The 18613-nt window shown below is 42.7% G+C and overlaps 1 protein-coding gene across 7 annotated transcripts in view; it reads right to left on the bottom strand.

Annotated features, from left to right (window-relative positions):
• The window catches only part of MAP7 (microtubule associated protein 7), a 243559-nt gene that overhangs the window by 74758 nt on the left and 150188 nt on the right, over nt 1–18613 (bottom strand). For 6 of the 7 annotated variants that reach the window (XM_033937512.1, XM_033937511.1, XM_033937509.1 and 3 more), the window contains exon 8: nt 11691–11848. In XM_033937512.1, coding sequence (XP_033793403.1) covers nt 11691–11848 — 158 coding nt within the window. The remainder of the gene's footprint in view (nt 1–11690; nt 11849–18613) is intronic. The other variant, XM_033937507.1, reaches the window with a different exon arrangement.

Below are 18613 nucleotides of genomic sequence, written 5' to 3'. Positions count from 1 at the left end.
GGCCACATTACAATAAAGATGTGCGCAGAATTGAATCGGTTCAACGGACGGCCACCAGGATGATTTCGGGGCTCAAGGGTCTCTCGTACGAAGAGAGACTGAACAAATTGCAGCTCTACACTCTTGAGGAACGTAGGGAGAGGGGAGACATGATCTAAACATTTAAGTACCTCACAGGACGTGTCGAAGTGGAAGATGATATTTTCTTTCTCAAGGGACCCTCGGCCACAAGAGGGCACCCGTTCAAACTCAGGGGCGGAAAATTTAATGGCGACACCAGAAAGTATTTCTTCACAGAGAGAGTGGTTGATCATTGGAACAAGCTTCCAGTGCAGGTGATCGAGGCAGACAGCGTGCCAGACTTTAAGAATAAATGGGATACCCATGTGGGATCCCTACGAGGGTCAAGATAAGGAAATTGGGTCATTAGGGCATAGACAGGGGGTGGGTAAGCAGAGTGGGCAGACTTGATGAGCTATAGCCCTTTTCTGCCGTCATCTTCTATGTTTCTATGTTATGCGTAAAAATTATTTTACTTTATGGAGATTGCGAATCATTAGACCTTATTTTGAGTGTTCCGCTTTTAGATTATTGGTCCAGTCACTGTTACTGAGTCTCTTTGACTATTGCAACATTGTCTATCTATCAATTACTAAGAAAGAACTGTCAAGACTAATACTGATTGAGGAAGTACGATCATGTCACTTTGTTTTATCGTGAACTGTACTGTTTGCTTGTAGAGGCCCATGTACTGTTTTAGTTACAAAGTTCTTTACGGTTTAGCCCCTATTTACCTGGTTAACAGTTTCTCCATAGCTATGAATAAACATAGCAGAAAGATTCATGCTCTATTCAATTTCCCTCCTGTAAAGGGCTGCAAAAGTAAGAAATTTCTTAATCATTCTTTAGCAATTCAGGTAGCCTCCTATGAAAAAGAATTTTGTTCATTATTACTCACAGCTGTCTCCTATGGACAATTCAGAAAACAGCTGAAAACTTATCTTTTCTCTAAATACTTGTTCACTTAACTCACTTCACCTACACATTATGTTCATTATTGATAATCTTTTGCAAACCGCATAGAACTTTTTGGTAATGCGGTCAATAAATACAATGTAATGTAATATCTATTGTGATAGAATGTTGTATAAGATAGGTCTAAATTAAGTACTCGAAGTTCACTGATTTGGCGTGCAGATGTGATGCAGACTATGAAAACCACTTTCCAAGTGAGATGCTTGAGCGATGAAGTTGCAAGTGGTTCAAAGAGAGGCTTCATCAGGGTTGAAAGTATGATGTTACGATCCAAAGCAACTAGAGATGGTTTGATTTGTGGCTTAGTATGTAAAAACAATAAATCTTAATAACTGTCTGACCACGTGGTCCAAAAAATATTAAATAATAGAAAAAACACCCACCGTGGAATTATGCATTGACGAGACGACTATTTTATTCAGTTACTGCAAATGTAAAAGCCTCAGAATATGGAGCAATTAACCCAGCTGGGTTTCAAGCGTGAACAATTCGCTTGCTTCCATTTAAGTCATAGACAACCCCCCCTTCCTTCCTACTTATTTTAATCTCTTTTAATCTTTTTTATTTTTATATATAAATTATTTACTTATCATCTTTTAATAAAATGTGTTGTGCACCAATTTCTTCTTAGTTCACATTCAAAAATCAGCAGAAAGTGCTTACTATCATACTATTCATTCAGATTATTGCAATCAATTTCCAAAAAGTTATTTCTGCTAACCTCAGCAGATCATAAATATATAAACCAGCAACTTCAAAAATTTATGCCGCACTGTAATGACACATTTTGTGGGGTTACAAAATCTCCCGCTGCGTCAGGGTAATTCTTTGGCAACTATTTAAATACTGTTGCATTCCTCTGTAGGTTCCCGGTTTATCAGACCTCGGCTAAGGGTTAATCAACAGTCCTAACAAGAAATAAAAACTTGCAACTTGGTAAGCCCATGTTCTAATCTGAGGAATTATTAAGAACAGAGAATGTCTCTCTGAGAAAGTGAAAGCACAGTTGCTCACCTGTAGCAGGTGAAGTCAGCAGGCAGATATTCTCACATATGGGTGATGTCATCCATGGAGCCTGGTACAGACATGTACCAAAGTGTAGTGTCACTTTAATAACTTTAGCACTGTCCATACAGTGCGTGTGTGCATATGCCTTCCCGCCTGACGTTGGCTCGCAGGACTTTCAATTCCGTCCAAAAGCTAAGAAGTCAGCTAGGGGAGGTGGGCAGGTTGTGAGAATATCTGCCTGCTGTCCTTGAAGAAAACCTGCTACAGATAAGTAACTATGCTTTTTCAAGGACAAGCAGGCAGTATATGCTCACATACTGGACTTCCAAGCTGCTAGACTCATGCCTCTAGGAAGAGGATTAAATATAACTGTCATGAGGCTTGCGAAATCAAGGGAGGATCGAGGGAAGATGGCTTTTAAAAAGAAAAATATAAAGTCCCCAATAGAAAAAGAGTCAATCAACTGCAACCCAGAACAAATTATGTGAATGATCGTTGAGTCAAACTTCACCAGCTCCAGTTGACACACTCCTCTACACCACACAGATTCACATACAGGGGAGAAAAAAGACTTCAAGAGCCCACGGGTGTAGGACTGTAGATCAATCTTGTCCAGTCACCCCACAGTGAGCTATCATTAGTCTAAAAAAAAACAAAAAACCAAAACCAAACCCTGTTATACTGAACATTAATGCTGTTTCATATTTTAACTTTAACATAAGCCACTCATAAAGTCCAAACAAAGTTTCTGAGTAGTGAGAGAGAATTACTTAGCTTGAGCAGATGACAATAAATCCTCGACGGAGCTTCAGTCAAAGCTTCTTCAGGAGCAAAAAATCATGTCTAATGTCCTGCACAAACGTATTGAAAGGAACCCTCATTCCAAACGCGCCGCAGTTTGGTGTGCAGGACATTAGACATGATTTCTTGCTCCTGAAGAAGCTTTGACTGAAGTGAAATGGGGAAGCTCCGTTGAGGATTTATTGTCATCTGCTCAAGCTAAGTAATTCTCTCTCACTACTCAGAAACTGTGTTTGGACTTTATGAGTTGCTTAAGTGCATGTTTTTCTGGTGAGCTTTTTTTAAATCAAAAAAAGAAAAAACCAAGGGCTCCTTTTACGAAGCCGCGTTAGTGGTTTAACGCGCGTAATAGCTCGTGCTAATTTGCTGGATGCGCTAGCCGTTACTGCCTCCTCTTGAGCAGGCGGTAGTTTTTCAGCTAGCGTGGGGGTTAGCGTGCGCTAAAAGTGTGCATGCGATAAAAGGAGCCCCAAGTCTATACACTAATAAATCCAATTAAAATCTACTGTAGTATCTGAAGAACAGAATGCATTTAACACAGCACTATATCACTAAGCAAAGAAAAATTGCTATGACTGTTTATTATTATATCTAACAGTGTCTATAAACAGTACCTTAAGTTAGATGCTGGTAGGTGCCTTACCAGCACCTAACTTAAGTTAAAAACACCATTTAAAACTGATTGAAAGCAGTTTTTAAAAAAATGTAGGCACCTACTGGCACCTAAAATAATGTCTGAAACTTCAATATTCAAGAGACGTGCAACAGTATAAACTATACTACTACATATCTCATATACTTTCTATCACTGGTAATGTGCTCAGAGAAACCTATGATGGTTAAGAACATAAGAACATAAGAAGTTGCCTCCACTGGGTCAGACCAGAGGTCCATCGCGCTCAGCAGTACGCACCTGCGGTGGCCCATCAGGTCCACGACCTGTCAGGTTTTCTTGATTTAGCCCTTGTGGTACGCAGCCTATGCCTGCTAGGTGTGTCCCTAGTGCAGAGCCCTGTTTAGAGGCCAACCCTTTCCCCAGTGTTACAGATAAACCTTTTCTTGATTCTCCTGATGCTATTTCTCCCTTGCTCTCTAGAGGGAGTCAGAGAGCATGAGTGCAGAGTGCCCATCCCCCTCTCAGGCCCAGGGTTGCTGATAGGAAATACTTCCCACCTGAGGGTTGGGGGCGGGGCTGCAAACTAGTTGCCCAGAGAGGAAAGCTCCTGGGATATCAGTTAAAAGGAGGAGAGGCACAGCACAGGCAGGAGAGCTCAGGGCTGGGAGATACTGATGGCAGTTCTCCACTTGAATGTATGGAGCTGATGGAAGCCGGAGAAGAATCTGCTTTCAAGGAGAATGAAGAATCCCAAGCCATGGAAATTGACCTAGATTCTTCTGCAGCTCCAATTAGTGAAATTCTTCCAATGGAAGTGGGCTTCATGGAAGGCAAGCCGCTCGAGGAATAAATGTGAGTAGCTGTGACCTTATTATATGAAGGACTTCCATGATTATGCATTGCCCTGTGGGAGCTTTAGTAATCAAGAGCTCCAGAAGATTTGAAAGACTTTTCTGAAAGTTTTTTTTTGTGTGTTTCTCTTACATGAGAAAGGACTGTTACCAGCCCAGGTAGTGGGGGTTTGCCTCACGTATTTTGTGGTGGGATAGTGGGCCTGTTTGGCAGTTTATCACCACGTGAAGCGCACTGCCTGCCCAGTATTCAAGCTGCTGGGATAGTCACAGCAGTAGCTCTGACTAGTGCTGCAATAGTCAAGTTTAAAGACTGTTGGTGTTTGGAATATTTTGTTTTTCATTGCTGAGCAATAAGTATGGGCTGAAGCCAATAGCCTGAGTTTTGGAAAGGCTTGAACTTTTGAACATTTCCATTTTGGGGACAGTTTGCTGTTTTGTGTTTTTTTATCTTTTTATTGTTTTGGGACTATTTGCTAAACACAGAAACATCCTGACAAGCTTTATGTTTAATTTAAGAATAAATCCTGAGTTTAATTTAAGGAACTATAATTACCTGGTGTGGCTGTATTTTTCTTCCACTAATTTTCCTTGTGCAGCCCTCCGCGGCTCACAAGAGCACAACTCCCGTGTCCCAGCCGCTCAGGGCCCATTGTCCTGAGCCGGTTGGTGACACCCTATATCCCCTTATTTTTCTATCTATATTCTTTCTATACCCTATCTACCTCTATCTGTACCCCTCAATTCCCCTATCCTTCAGGAATCTATCCAATCCCTCTTTGAATCCCCGTAGTGTACTCTGCCCGATCACATCCTCCGGGAGCGTGTTCCATGTGTCCACAACCCGCTGAGTGAAGAAGAACCTCCTGGCGTTTGTTCTAAATCTGTCCCCTTTCAGTTTCTCTGAGTGCCCCCTTGTACTTGTGGTTCCCTGTAGTCTGAAGAATCTTTCCTTGTCTACCTTCTCTATGTCATTCATGATCTTGAAAGTTTCTATCATGTCTCCTCTAAGTCTCCGCTTCTCCAGGGAGAAGAGCCCCAGCTTGTCCAGCCTGTCAGCGTATGAACAGCCTTCCATATCTTTTATCATTTTTGTTGCTCTTCTCTGGACCCGCTCAAGTATCGCCATGTCCTTCTTGAGGTACGGCGACCAATACTGGATACAGTATTCCAGATGCGGGCGCACCATCACTCGATACAGCGGCATGATGACTTTCTTCGTCCTGGTTGTGATACCCTTCTTAATGATGCCCAGCATTCTCTTTGCTTTCTTTGAGGCCGCCGCTCATTGTGCCGATGATTTCATTGTTGTATCTACCAGTACACCCAAGTCTCTTTTAAGCTTACTCTCTCCCAGTAATGCTCCCCCCATTTTGTAGCTGAACATCGGATTCCTTTTCCCTATGCATGACCTTGCATTTCTCTATGTTAAAGCGCATTTGCCATTTATTTGCCCACTCTTCCAGTTTGCTTAGATCCCTTTGCAGGTCTTCGCACTCCTCTGTGGTTCTAACCCTGCTGCAGAGTTTGGTGTCATACGCAAATTTTATAACTTCACACTTCGTTCCCGTTTCCAGGTCGTTTATAAATATATTGAACAGCAGCAGTCCCAGCACCGACCCCTGCGGGACACTGCTCGTGATCCTCTGCCAGTCCGAGTATTGGCCCTTCACTCCAACCCTTTGTTTTTTGCCTGCCAACCAGTGTCTGATCCATCTGTGTACATCCCCTCCCACCCCGTTCATGAGTCCGTGACATGAGTCATGCTCAGTACACATCTCCCTCGTTATTCGCGGGGGATAGGGGCAAAGCAGGACCGTGAAAAAAACCTGTCAAAATTTAAGTCTGAACTAAAAAGTTTTCTATTTATAGATGCTTTTAACGACTAAATCCCTCATATTCTTAATTTAATCATTAGGCTAAATGTCTTCGTCCCCCCTTCCTAATGTTTTCCCCTTGAATTTAATGTTTTTAATAGCGATTGTAACCATTAAATAATTTTCCTTCTGTTTCATTATAGTTTGTAGTAATTACCTCTAAAATGTATTGTAATTTGTATACATAAGTTTATTATTTTTTAATTTAATTATTGTATGTACGTTACCAAAAACTCTTATTTACTTGTACATCGCCTTGAATTTTGAATAGGCGATAAATCAAAATATTTAATAAACTTGGAAACTTGGAAATACCGTGAATATCTGGCTCTGACCCACCCTCGACTCCCTTCCGCCTTCCCCCGGCATCCTGGCCTTACCTGGTGGTCTAGCGGGCTTTCGGGGCAGGAGCGATCTTCCTACGCTCCTGCCCCGTGCAGATTGCCAATAGGAAATGGCTGCTGTGAGTTCCTGTAGTCTCTTGAGACTACGATGGGAACTCCCCACAGCCATTTCCTATTGGCAATCTACACAGGGCAGGAGCGTAGGAAGATCGCTCCTGCCCCAAAAGCCCGCTAGACCACCAGGTAAGGCTGGGGGAAGGCAAAAATATGGGTTTGCTTTTATTCCCCTCCCCCCAAAATCGCGATTATGTGAAATTGCGAATGCGGAAACCACGAATGTGGAGGGGGAAGTGTAGCTGCTGTCTCATTGTTCTCAATCATTGCACATTGTATCAATTAACTTTGTATATAAAGTACTTATCTTAGTATTGTAACAAGCCCAGCACTCCAGCTAGCCTTGTTCCAGGTAGAAAGCCTGACATGGACCAAGACTCAGATTTGGGGGAGGTTTCCCAAGAGCAGGAGCCTTGGGGGGGATTTAGGACACTGTGGGGATAAAAACACTTTTAAACCTAAGCCAAACACTGTTAGGACACAGCCTAGGAAACAGGAACTGTCTCCTTTAAGTGCACACCTGCTTAGGTTAATTACAGATATAATTTCTACTCTCATACCCGGCTGTTTATATACATTCTATATTTCAGATGTTACCACATCGCAAACTTGAAGCATTCTATCAGCATTGAAAAGGTTTTTCAATTTACATACAATAGGGTCTCCTGAAGAAGGAATCGAAACGGGGCCACGTAGAGACCCCAAACCTGTTATAAACTGAATTATCAAGCTGCTCTCAATTTTCTCACAGAGCGATGTTCATTTGTAAAGATGAGAAAAAACAAAGTATTTTCATACAAGTGTTTGAAAGACTGTAAAGACATTTATTTACTTTTGTAATCAAACTTGGAGCGTAACCAGAACTAATAAAGTTGCAACGACTGAAAAATATACTTTGGTTCATCACTAGAGGGCGCAACTCTCTTCTTGAAGAACTCTATACCTCTGAGTGACTTTCAAACGTGACGGTTGCAATCCTGAAGTTTGGTTACCAATTTGAATGAGAAGACAGTTCTTTTATTTGAACTAGGTTAATTACAGAGCAGGAGAAAGCCCAGGGAGAGCGGAAGCCTGGGCTTCTCCCATGTAGGCTTGGGCATGGCACTAACAAGTCAAGGCAGCTTGAGCAGTGCAAGCCAGGGAGAGACAGAGCTGAGCCAGGAGAGGAAACACACCCATGACTAGGTGCTCCAGAGGCCAGGCAAGGAAATGAAGTAGAAATGCTGGATTGGGAGGAATCCTTGCCTGCAAATCAGCTAGAATGCCTGGGACCAGAGCACGCAATGGACATTGCTCTACCACCAGTCTGTGAACAAATGGACATGAGTTAAAGCTTTCTTTTTTTTGCTGGATTGAAGAAGCTGATACTGCGCTTTGAGTCTGTACTGTGAAAAGGACTGTGTTTTGCTGGCTGATTTTGTTCTCAGCAGCCAGAAGCTATTTTGGGAGTTTGAAAGGGCAATTAAAAGGGAAAGCTGCCCTGCCTGAAAAGAACTCTTTTTTTCTATGTGTATTTGGAAAGGAAATACAAAGATTGTTACAACTGCTACCTTAGAACACTGCAACACTGCTAAACACTGAGAGCACTTGTCCGTGCTGTCTGCAGAACTTTGTATTTTGGGGTTTGTTTTTTCTGGTTTTGAAGTTACAAGCCACTCATTGCTGCAGTGGGGATTGTAGGGCAGAATACAAGGGTTGAGATCCAAGGGTTGGGATTATGGGGCCTAAAAAGCCATTACTTTAAGTGGATTCAGCAATTCCCCACTCCTCCAACTTACTAGAGTTGGTGGGGAAGCATGACTACACTTAAGTAGACACAGTGAGATTGGTAGGAGAAAGTTTTGTGTTTCAATGAACTGTGAAATGCTTACCTGTTTTGTATTTTGATTTTTTTTCACTTGGAAAATGCCAGCAGTTTAAATTCCTGGACTTACCCTGAAGTAAGGGTATTGACAGCCATGCACTGACCTGGCAGCCAGAGGGGCTGCAGTGCAAATTGCAGGAACAGGTGAACTGTTTGATTTTTGTCTTTTTTTAATATAGATTTATAATCACCTGTAAGAAGAAACTGTGAGACCCTGATTTATAGGGAACTAAGGAAGGTAGGCCACTAAACTAATGCTAGCTTTTGTTGATACATGTCTGATCATTGCCTGAGTACCAAATAAAAGCCCACTTTATTTGAACAGTGGCTGAACTGTGGCCTTATTGTGATTTTGGAGCTTTGCCATTCTGAATATTATCTTCCCAGCAGGGCTTTCAACTTTTGAAGGCACGCCAGGACTATAAACAGCACTCAGCGAGGTCACCTGCCTCAGGGCCTGGCGCCTGCTGCACAACAGTATGGGTGTCTTTGTTAAGATGTGTTCAAAAACATTTTATGAATTACGGTTCTATTAGGGTAATATTGGATAACCTAAAATAATGTCACCAGAATTGTGCCTACGGAGGCATTTTATGACGCTTAATGCCACTGTAGGTGTGACCAATGTTCCCCTCTAAGGATTGATGAGGTGTGTGCAAAAAGAAAATGCATGAGTGACAAGTTACATACTCCACAAATTTATGAGCAGGCGCAGAGGACGAGTGCCCGTGAGATTGTGGGAGGGTTAAATACTCAAAACTTAGAAGAATAACAATTTACTTAAAGTTTTTGCTTCGCCAGCTTTCTGGTATCTTTACTTACAGTGGCGTACCTAGCATATGTAACACCCGGGGCCCATTATTTTTTGGCACGCCCCCCCCCTTCTATACGAAAAACATGATTTTTAGTAACAAGCCACATGTCACACATGAGTACCTAGGAAAAGGCAGCAAATTACATATTGCAGTGAGCAGTACATCAATACACCCATTGTAAAACTAAACAAGCCAGACCAGCACAGATCAATCCTAACAGAAAACCATATCTTTCGAACACACAGAACACAGAAAACACCTTCGCCTAGTATGGAATATGTCATCACAAACTAACCCCTCCCCTTTTACAAAACTGTAGTGTGGATTTTAGCCACGGTGGTAACAGCTCTGACGCTCATAGAATTCTGAGCATCAGAGCTGCTACCACCACGGCTGGCGTTAAAAAACACTCCACAGTTTTGTAAAAGGGGGGATAAAATAGAAATACACAGCTTCAACGCTCTAGCTCAGGGGTGCCCAATCTTTTTGGGCATGCGAGTTACTTTAAAATGACCAAGTCAAAATAATTTACCAACAATAAAATTAAAAAACACAAAGCACAGTATACGCTGAGAAAATGTTAATTATCATTCCTATTCTGGGTTTTTTTCAAAGAGGGCAAGGCAGATGACTCTATGCATTGTCACCTCAGTAACAACCATATAAAAATAGACAAATATACCCCCTCCCTTTTTACTAAACCACAATAGCAGTTTTTAGCGCAGGGAGCTGCGCTGAATGCCCAGCGCTGCTCTCAATGATCATAGGCTCCCTGCGCTAAAAAACACTATTGCAGTTTAGTAAAAGGGGGCCATAGTGCAAAATATAGACAGCATATATAAATTCAGACACATTTTGATCACTAAATTTAAAATAAAATCATTTTCCTACCTTGTCTGGTGATTTCATGAGTCTCTGGTTGCACTTTCATCTTCTGACTGTGCATCCAATCTTTCTTCCCTTCTTTCAGCCTGTATGTTTCCTCTCCTCCAGACCTCATTCCCTCCCCTAACTTTTTCTTCCTCTCTCACTGCCTTTTCTTTCTTTTTTCTCTCTTGATGCCCCCTTTCTTTTTTTCTGTTTCCCTTCTGTCTCCCTGACTGCCCCCTTTCTTTCTCCCTACCCTCCACAAAGCCACTGCTGCCACCATCGGGGAAAACAGGCCTCAAAGCCACCGCCGCGGCTGCCCCAAGCTCTCTCTGCTTCCCACAGTCGGGCCGACCAGCATTCCCCCGACGTCAATTCTGCCATCAGAGAGGAAGTTCCGCCCAGCCAGGCAGCGATTGGCTGGCCCGAACTTCCTCTCCGACAGCAGCCTTAGGGGGGGTGCACAGCCGGCCAGATCCGGACCTGGCTGTCTGTGCACCCCCCCTAAGGCTGCACCCGGGGCGGACTTCCCCCCCCCTTGGTACGCCACTGAAGAAGTGGCAGTGGCTCCTTTCACGAATCCCCACCTGCATTGGAAGTCCGATGCAGTCGGGGATCCTGAGAGGAGTCGCCACTGCATCTTTCCACTTAAAATATACACTAAGGCGAGCAGGGCAGACCGCTTCCACCACCGCTTCCTCTCACCTACGCCCGCGACACGAGCTGAGCGACACGAGAAAACGTATGAGCGACGCCACTGAAAATAGTGAGCGATCGCTCATGCGCTCAGCTTAGAGGGAACATTGGGTGTGACTAATGCTGGAAGTGATGTTAGGCACAATTCACGTCAAAGGTAGGAGCTGGAAATGTAGGACTTGAAAACCCTGGCCTACATTTCCAGTACCTAACTTTGCCAAAGGGACAATCCTATAAATGGTGCCGTCGCGTATTTGACACACAATTGCTGGTCACTTTTAAGGTGGCTGCCGACAATGGCACCGTTTATAGATTCCAGGTCAAAGTGGCAAAACTAAACACACAACATTGTGAGGCTTCCGGTTCTTCAGCGGCACGGTTGGATATATTTTAAGGGAAATATTTTAAGATTTTGGTTTGTGATGTTTATTCCCTAGTTGTTGTTTAATGTTTGCATTTATATAAACCGCCTAGTTGTAGACGGTATATAAATTTTTAAAATAAATAATAAATAAATAAGATAGATAAAGCATGCATATCCATGTCTAGGTCACTTAAACCAGTCCGGTTTTACCTCTTTGTACACAAGAATCACATGTTCTGATTTGGTGCCCTAAGAAAAATGAGTTTACATGCAATGGGGAAAAATCAGGACTGGCTCAGTTTGTCCCTTGACATGTAGCTATATGGTCACTCTATGCAGGAACTGTTTTCTGAATAATTATTTTTAAAAATGGCACTATATTTTATTCATTCATTTGATAGCTCTAAATAAAGAGAATACAGACTTTGCTTTACTTACATTGCCAACCAGAGGTGAGTGTGTCGTTTTTCTACGTCCAACAGCTTCTGGTGCCATGACTGAGAGCTTTGGTCGCTCTGTACTTCTGTAGCTCACTGTCTTGTAGAACTGAGGGCTGATGGGGCTGCAAGATGCTGAACGAGGACAAATGGGGATAACTAGGATGTTTTAATAGAACAGTGTTGGATAAGTGGACATAAATTCCAATAGTAGGAAGCAGGGAGGCAAAAGAAAGAGAAGAAAGAAGAGGTTAAAATCTACAGAAAAGGCTTAAACCAGAACCATCACTTGATGCCCTTCAGAAATAAAATGCCTAATTTAAAAAATTAATTTACAAAACGGTTTTGGTTTAAAAAGAGATAATTTTGGTAATTTCTGTATAAAAATTATTTTGTGTTTTGAAATATTTGTTAACAGTAGTCCTTAAATCCTATTTGCTGTTTTGTAATGATGGTTTTGGAAAACCTTCAGCAATACCACCACCAATAAGTGGAGATTGATTAGTGACACAGAAGAGAAGGAAGGGAACTAATTAGGGATATAAAGATCAGACATTCTCTATATTCTACTGGAAGTAGAAAGTTCCCACCCCCAACGAATTAAAGCATATCAAGACAGAGTAAAGTTTAATATAACAGTAACAAAATTTAAATTATTCATATCAAATTTACAAAATTCATATCATGCAATAAAGATACTCTCATTCCTGAATAAAATGAGCAAAATGTTTGAATCAAATCACAACAAACCCATGCTTCCTATCTATTTAAAATAGTTGTACTTAACAGCCATCTTATGTAGCAGAAAAAATAAGTAACATTATAGCATAAGTGAAAATATTTTTGTTACAGCGCATTTTTTAAAAAACAGCTTAATAAAGCATACAATTTAGCCCTCGTATACAAGTGTATCTTATCTTTCTACCTCTGCATTCTCTGTTTTATTTGGCTTGTTAGTTCTTCCTTTCTCCATGCTCATTTAGAAAGGAAAGGGAAAAGGATTGGGACTTATATACTGCCTTTTTGTAGTTATACAACCACACCCAAAGTGGTTTACATACAGGTACTTCAAGCATTTTTCCCTATCTGTCCCAGTGGGCTCACAATCAATCTAATGTACCTGGGGCAGTGGAGGATTAACCCCCCTCCTTTACAAAGCTGCGGTGGTAACAGCTTGGATGCAAAAAATGGCCCAAAAATGAGGGTCTTGGTTTATATTCAAGTCCACCAGATAGCTAACATTTTTGTACTCCATTTACAATGACTCCTCCCCCCTACCCCATGACTGACGCTGCACTCCTGTACACTCTCTTAAGACTGGAGCTGTTCTCCTGCATATCCCCCCCATAACTGATGCTACTCTTCTGTATGCCCTCCCCCCCCCCCCGATGACCGATGCTGCTGCACTATCCTGCATTCTACCCTGCTGCAGCCACAGCTTTCTCCTTACTAGCTTCAATAAAGACCTCCAGTAGCTATTCAGCTACTTGAATGCTTCACCGACTTGAATGCTCTCTTCTGGGTCAATGCGGGGGCCTTGAGCATCTGTGCTATGCTGGCACAGCACAACAGACCCAAACTAGGCAAGAAATGCAAGTCAATTTTACTACATTCCTGAATCAGTAATTAAAACACAGGTGTTGGCAAGAGGGCTAGTAGCTAACCTCAGTAGTAGCCACAGAGACAGAATATATACAGCAAGCAAATTCTAACTTTTTCAAATGCCTATCACCCAAACAACCACTGCATCCCATCCCAGTAAAAGAATTTGGTACAATTTAAGCATTTGTTGTAAAGATTCTCATAGGGGGCAGGAGCCGGCAGGCCTTGAGCATGAACATATGAATAGCTTTACTGGGTCAGACTAATGGTCCATCAAGCCCAGTAGCCCATTCTCACGGTGGCCAATCCAGGTCCCTAATACATGGCCAAAACTCAAGGAATAGCAACATTCCATGCTACCAATCCAGGGCAGCAGTGACTTCCCCCATGTCTTTCTCAATAACAGACTATGGACGACCTTTCTTTTATGTCGTCCAAGTGCCGACTTGGCCGGGTTTTTAGATGTATTTCCATTTATGAGCCCCATATAGTATAGTTTAAAATGCTGTAAATGTTTTGAGGTTTTATGCTGATAAAAATATTTAAAACTATAAAAATTGTGTTAACTTATAGCAAAGATCTCTAGTCTTTGTAAACTTTCTTACCAGGATCACCCAAATTTCTAGGTTTATATTCGAGTCAACCTTTTTTCCTCCTTTTTTTTGGGGGGGAGGGGAAGAGTATCATCTCAGTTTATATTCAGATTGGTTTATATTCAAGTATACACAGTAGTACTTATATGTTAAATTTAGTAGATAAATCATTCAATAAATTACAAAGGTATTTTTTTCTAATATGATACCTCCAAAGATTCATTTAAAAATAGAGACTATATCAGTATTTTCCAAAACACAAACTAGGATAATATACTCTAAAAGGATGCAAATCATTCCCAAAAGGAGACAATAGAAAGCAGTAAGGGCTGGGTTTTGTAACTAGCGTCCAAGTTGGTGGCCGCTTTAAAACGGCCGCCGATCGCCTGTCAATCATTCCAGGGTACCAGTTATAGAATCGCACCAAGAAAGGCAGCTGAAATGTAGGGTCTGAAACCCAGGCCTATATTTCAGCTGCTAATCTTGGCTGCTAGACTGCAGCAGCCAGGAGTAACAGGGAGATCCCCCCACCTCAGCTGAGTGGCAGGGACTCCCCAAAGCTGCGATTCTGTAATCGGTGCCCATTGCATTGTCTAAGAAAACTCATACTGCTTTGCTCTACAGCGCACTCCCAAACACCTGAAGCACCAGGCAGATGGCTCAAAGTTCCTCTGAGAAGGGGACCAATGTCCATGCATTGGTTGCCCTTCGCAACGTGCACCCCAGTCATATAGGCTTGCATCCGTCATCAGGATCACCCATGTGGAGATGCAAAGGAGAACTCCTCTAGTTAGAAACTAAGGCTCCAACCACCAGGCTAGATTGTGACATACTTCCACTGCCAAGGCAGATGCTACTGAAGCACATCCCTCTGCGGGTACCAGTGGGAGAGGAGTGCATTCTGGAATGGACGCAAGTGCACTCTTGCCCAGGGAACCACGTCTATGGTTGCAAATATTGATCCTAGCACTTGCAAATAATGCCTGGCCGTCAGAGTTGTCTCGCTCTGAAACTCCTGTATCTAATACAAAAGCTTCTCTCTGCGGGCTTCCAGGTGGACTACCTTATTCTCCCTTGTGTTGAAATGGACTCCCAGATACTTCAAGATCTGTGTCAGCTAAAGGTGGATTTTCCAAAAGTTGACCAGAAAGAACAAGGAACACGAATATAGAATGTCAGGTGCAACTCTGTGTAAAAGCAAACAAGAAAAGGACCTGGGTGTACTGATAGATAGGACCCTGAAACCATCGGCACAATGCGCGGCAGCGGCAAAGAAAGCAAATAGAATGTTAGGCATGATAAAGAAAGGAATCACGAGTAGATCGTAGAAAGTTATAATGCCGCTTTATAGAACAATGGTCAGACCATACTTGGAATACTGTGTCCAACTTTGGTCTCCCAACCTAAAGAAGGATATAAAACTGCTGAAGAGGGTGCAGAGACAAGCAACAAAGCTAATAAAAGGTATGGAGAACTTGGAATACGAGGAACGACTTAAGAGACTGGGATTGTTCTCCCTTGAGAAAAGGAGACTGCGAGGGGATATGATCGAGACTTAAAATACTGAAAGGAATCGACAAAATAGAGCAGGAAAAAAAATTATTTACAATGTCCAATGTGAGACGGACAAGAGGACATGGACTGAAGCTAAAGGGGGATAAGTCCAGGACAAATATCAGGAAGTTCTGCTTCATGCAACGAGTGGTGGACACCTGGATTGCTCTCCCAGAGGAGGTTATTGCGGAATCCACCGTTCTAGGATTTAAAAGCAAACTAGATGCACATCTCCTTACAATCACCACCTCTCACTAAAGCCAACTACCCAAACAAATAACCATACACATTTCTTACTCTCTTTGAAAATGTTCAAACTTTTTTTTTTTCTAGTAAGTTCTTGTTGTAATACATCCTTGATAATTCTTTTGTGATCTGCCTTGAACTGCAAGGTAATGGCGGAATAGAAATCTCTAATGTAATGTAATAGAGGGATGTGGGTAACTAAAATTATGCCAGGTGTACACCTGGCTGGGCCTCCGCATGTGCAGATTGCTGGACTTGATGGACTGAAGGTCTGATCGGAGATGGCAGTTCTTATGACCACCCAGTCCAGCTTCTATAGCAGCTGAAACACTCTTTGAACAAACAGTCTGCCTTCGGATTAGGACTGGGCTCTTATTAGCCAATCATCCAGATATGGATGTACTTGTATACCCGTTCTGAACAAGTGTGCTGCAACTACAACCATCACATTGGTAATGGTTTGTGGCACTGTGGCCAGCTCCAGCACATGAAAACACAAAATCTTCCTGTGCTCTAGAAAAATGGGAATGTGCAAATAGGCCTCCATCAAATCCAGCAAGGTGAGAAATTCCCCAAGCATCACTGAAACAATTACTGACCTCACCATCTCCATCCGGAAACATAGAGCCGCATTTACCGCCTTGAGCTCTATAATCGAACTCCAGTTTTCTGAGTCTCTCTTGGGCACTATGAAGTATATCAAGTATCTGCTGGAGCTCAAATCTTCCTCAGAACCCCCCAAAACTGCTTTTAAAGACCCCCCCCCCCCCAATTTTGTTTTTAAGGATGTCAGTCTGTTACTCACTATGCAATGCTGTGTGCTGGGAGCTGCAGACAGCTTACAGGGAGAACTTCTCCTTCCACAAGCCTGAGAATCCAGACTGCTTGTATCTTCAGACTGCCTCTGGGCCCCAACGAACTGGCCAGAGACCTCAACTCCCACTGGAACACTGTGCATGCAGACAGGGGAAAGAAAGCAGTCGGCCCCTAACCTGATAAAAACCACCATACAGCCACTCAGCTTCTGCTCAAGTCCACTGCGGACAGAACCTAGGGTAAGCCTTACTCCCAAGGGATCAGTCCCTGAGGCCCCAATCTGTTAGTGCAGGCTATCTAAGTGGGTGCACTACAAAGCAGTCTGCATTTTGGAAGCAGTCCCTCAACCTTAGAGTCTGCTCTCCCATAGCTAGAGATGCCCCAAGGTTGGGATCCTCTGCAGCACCAAAAAGCCTCACAAAGATAAGCAAAAAACGAATTTAAATGAAAAATAAACACGAGCAGAAAAGACAGGCTCCTACCATCTTGCTTGTAGAGAGGCAACTGAGGAATTGGAGGACAGCCCAGAGGGATGGGAGGTAGAGCAAAAGAGGCTTTCTACAAGAGTTCTTGTGAGAATGAGTTGACTACATAAAGGATCAAGCATAATGTGTCCATCGCACTAGAAATATACATTATAAAAAATAATCACAACATAAACCAATCTAGACATTTAAAAATGTCTTTTAACAGCTTCCAAAATCTTAAATAAGAAAATTCTTGTCGTATAATCAGAGGTAGAGAATTCCAATATTTAACTGCTTGATAAAGGAAAGAAGCAATAAAATATCATTTGTAACATATTTGGTTGAAAAAAAGATAAAGCAACAAGAGATATTTCCTGCTGTGTGCTTTTAGGCAAAATCAGGTAAGGAAAAGAGGATGGAGCTTCACCATGAATTAACCGAAAAACAATGGTGTGTAAGCCCTTATTCTACCTGGCTGCTGGGAAACGGGCACAAAGTATTTATTTAGAATAGGGTCGTGAGCTGGGACCAGCACTAAGCTAGCTGGCCATCACAAGCACTTCACACTGTTTCTCACTCCTCTGATAAAGCCAGCCCATACCAGTAGCTGCAAACTCAACTCCAACTTTCATTTCTTCTTTTCCAAAGGGAACAGAGACACTCTAACAAAGCAGTTTCAGAACAGGCAACATTATTTACAATCTTTCTTTCAATAGCTCTCCCAATAATCAATTTCCTGAAAAAGATCCTCCATTTTGGATGGACCTTGATCTCCTACCCAAAGCATGAGCTTAAGAGCCCTCTGATGATTTTACTCATTTTTTAATCCACCATTCAGAGAGATCCAAATACTGCTTGGGTCTCATATACTGCAAGATTCCAGAAGTTGTTGGAATCCAAAGGATGGGTTTCTAACTGCCTTCTGGAGACACCCAGTCTGCACATCCTCTACACCTTGCTCACCCTTTTTTCCCTTCATTACCAGTGCAGACCATTGTTTTCTCATGCCACCCACCTTTTCTGCCAGGCAGCCCTAAGCCTAGGGACCGCAGCTTCACTAAATCCCTTTACAACCAGATGTTAATTTAGGCAGCAATGATAAGTCCCCACATTTAATAGTGAAGGAAGATTCATGCAGTAAATCCTTCTATCTCCTGATGCATAAATCTATCTATCCCTGGCTACAGGTGCATTATTTGAATAAACAACATGCATAAATAGGAAGCCAATGAAGTCTGACTAGGGTTACCAGATTTTCTGGAACGAAAATCGGGACCCATGGCTCTGCGCCCAGGCATGCCGAGTTCTGCCTGAGTCACGCCCTAGTCTGCCCCCCGCCACACCCCCTCAACCTGTTTGTCTGGAGGGCATCTGCGCCTACGCTGGTGTGACGCGATGACATCACACACATGCGCACGTCGTCACTGCGTTGCATCCGTACATGTGCAGATGCCGTCCCGACGTTGCTGCTAGCTGGAAGCTTTTCAAAACCCGGACAAAGTGCCGGGTTTTGAAAAGCCGTCTGGACCCCCCAGACGTCCCTGAAAAAGAGGGCATGTCTGGGAAAATCCGGACGTCTGGTAACCCTAAGTTTGACCATGACAGGAGTGATACTCTCACAACACCGTGTGCCAAAAATCAACCTA

This window comes from Geotrypetes seraphini, chromosome 3 (genome assembly GCF_902459505.1).
Source record: "Geotrypetes seraphini chromosome 3, aGeoSer1.1, whole genome shotgun sequence".
NCBI lineage: Eukaryota > Metazoa > Chordata > Amphibia > Gymnophiona > Dermophiidae > Geotrypetes > Geotrypetes seraphini.
The sequence above is the reverse complement of the archived record's forward strand: the minus strand, read 5'-3'. Positions and strand labels throughout refer to the sequence as shown.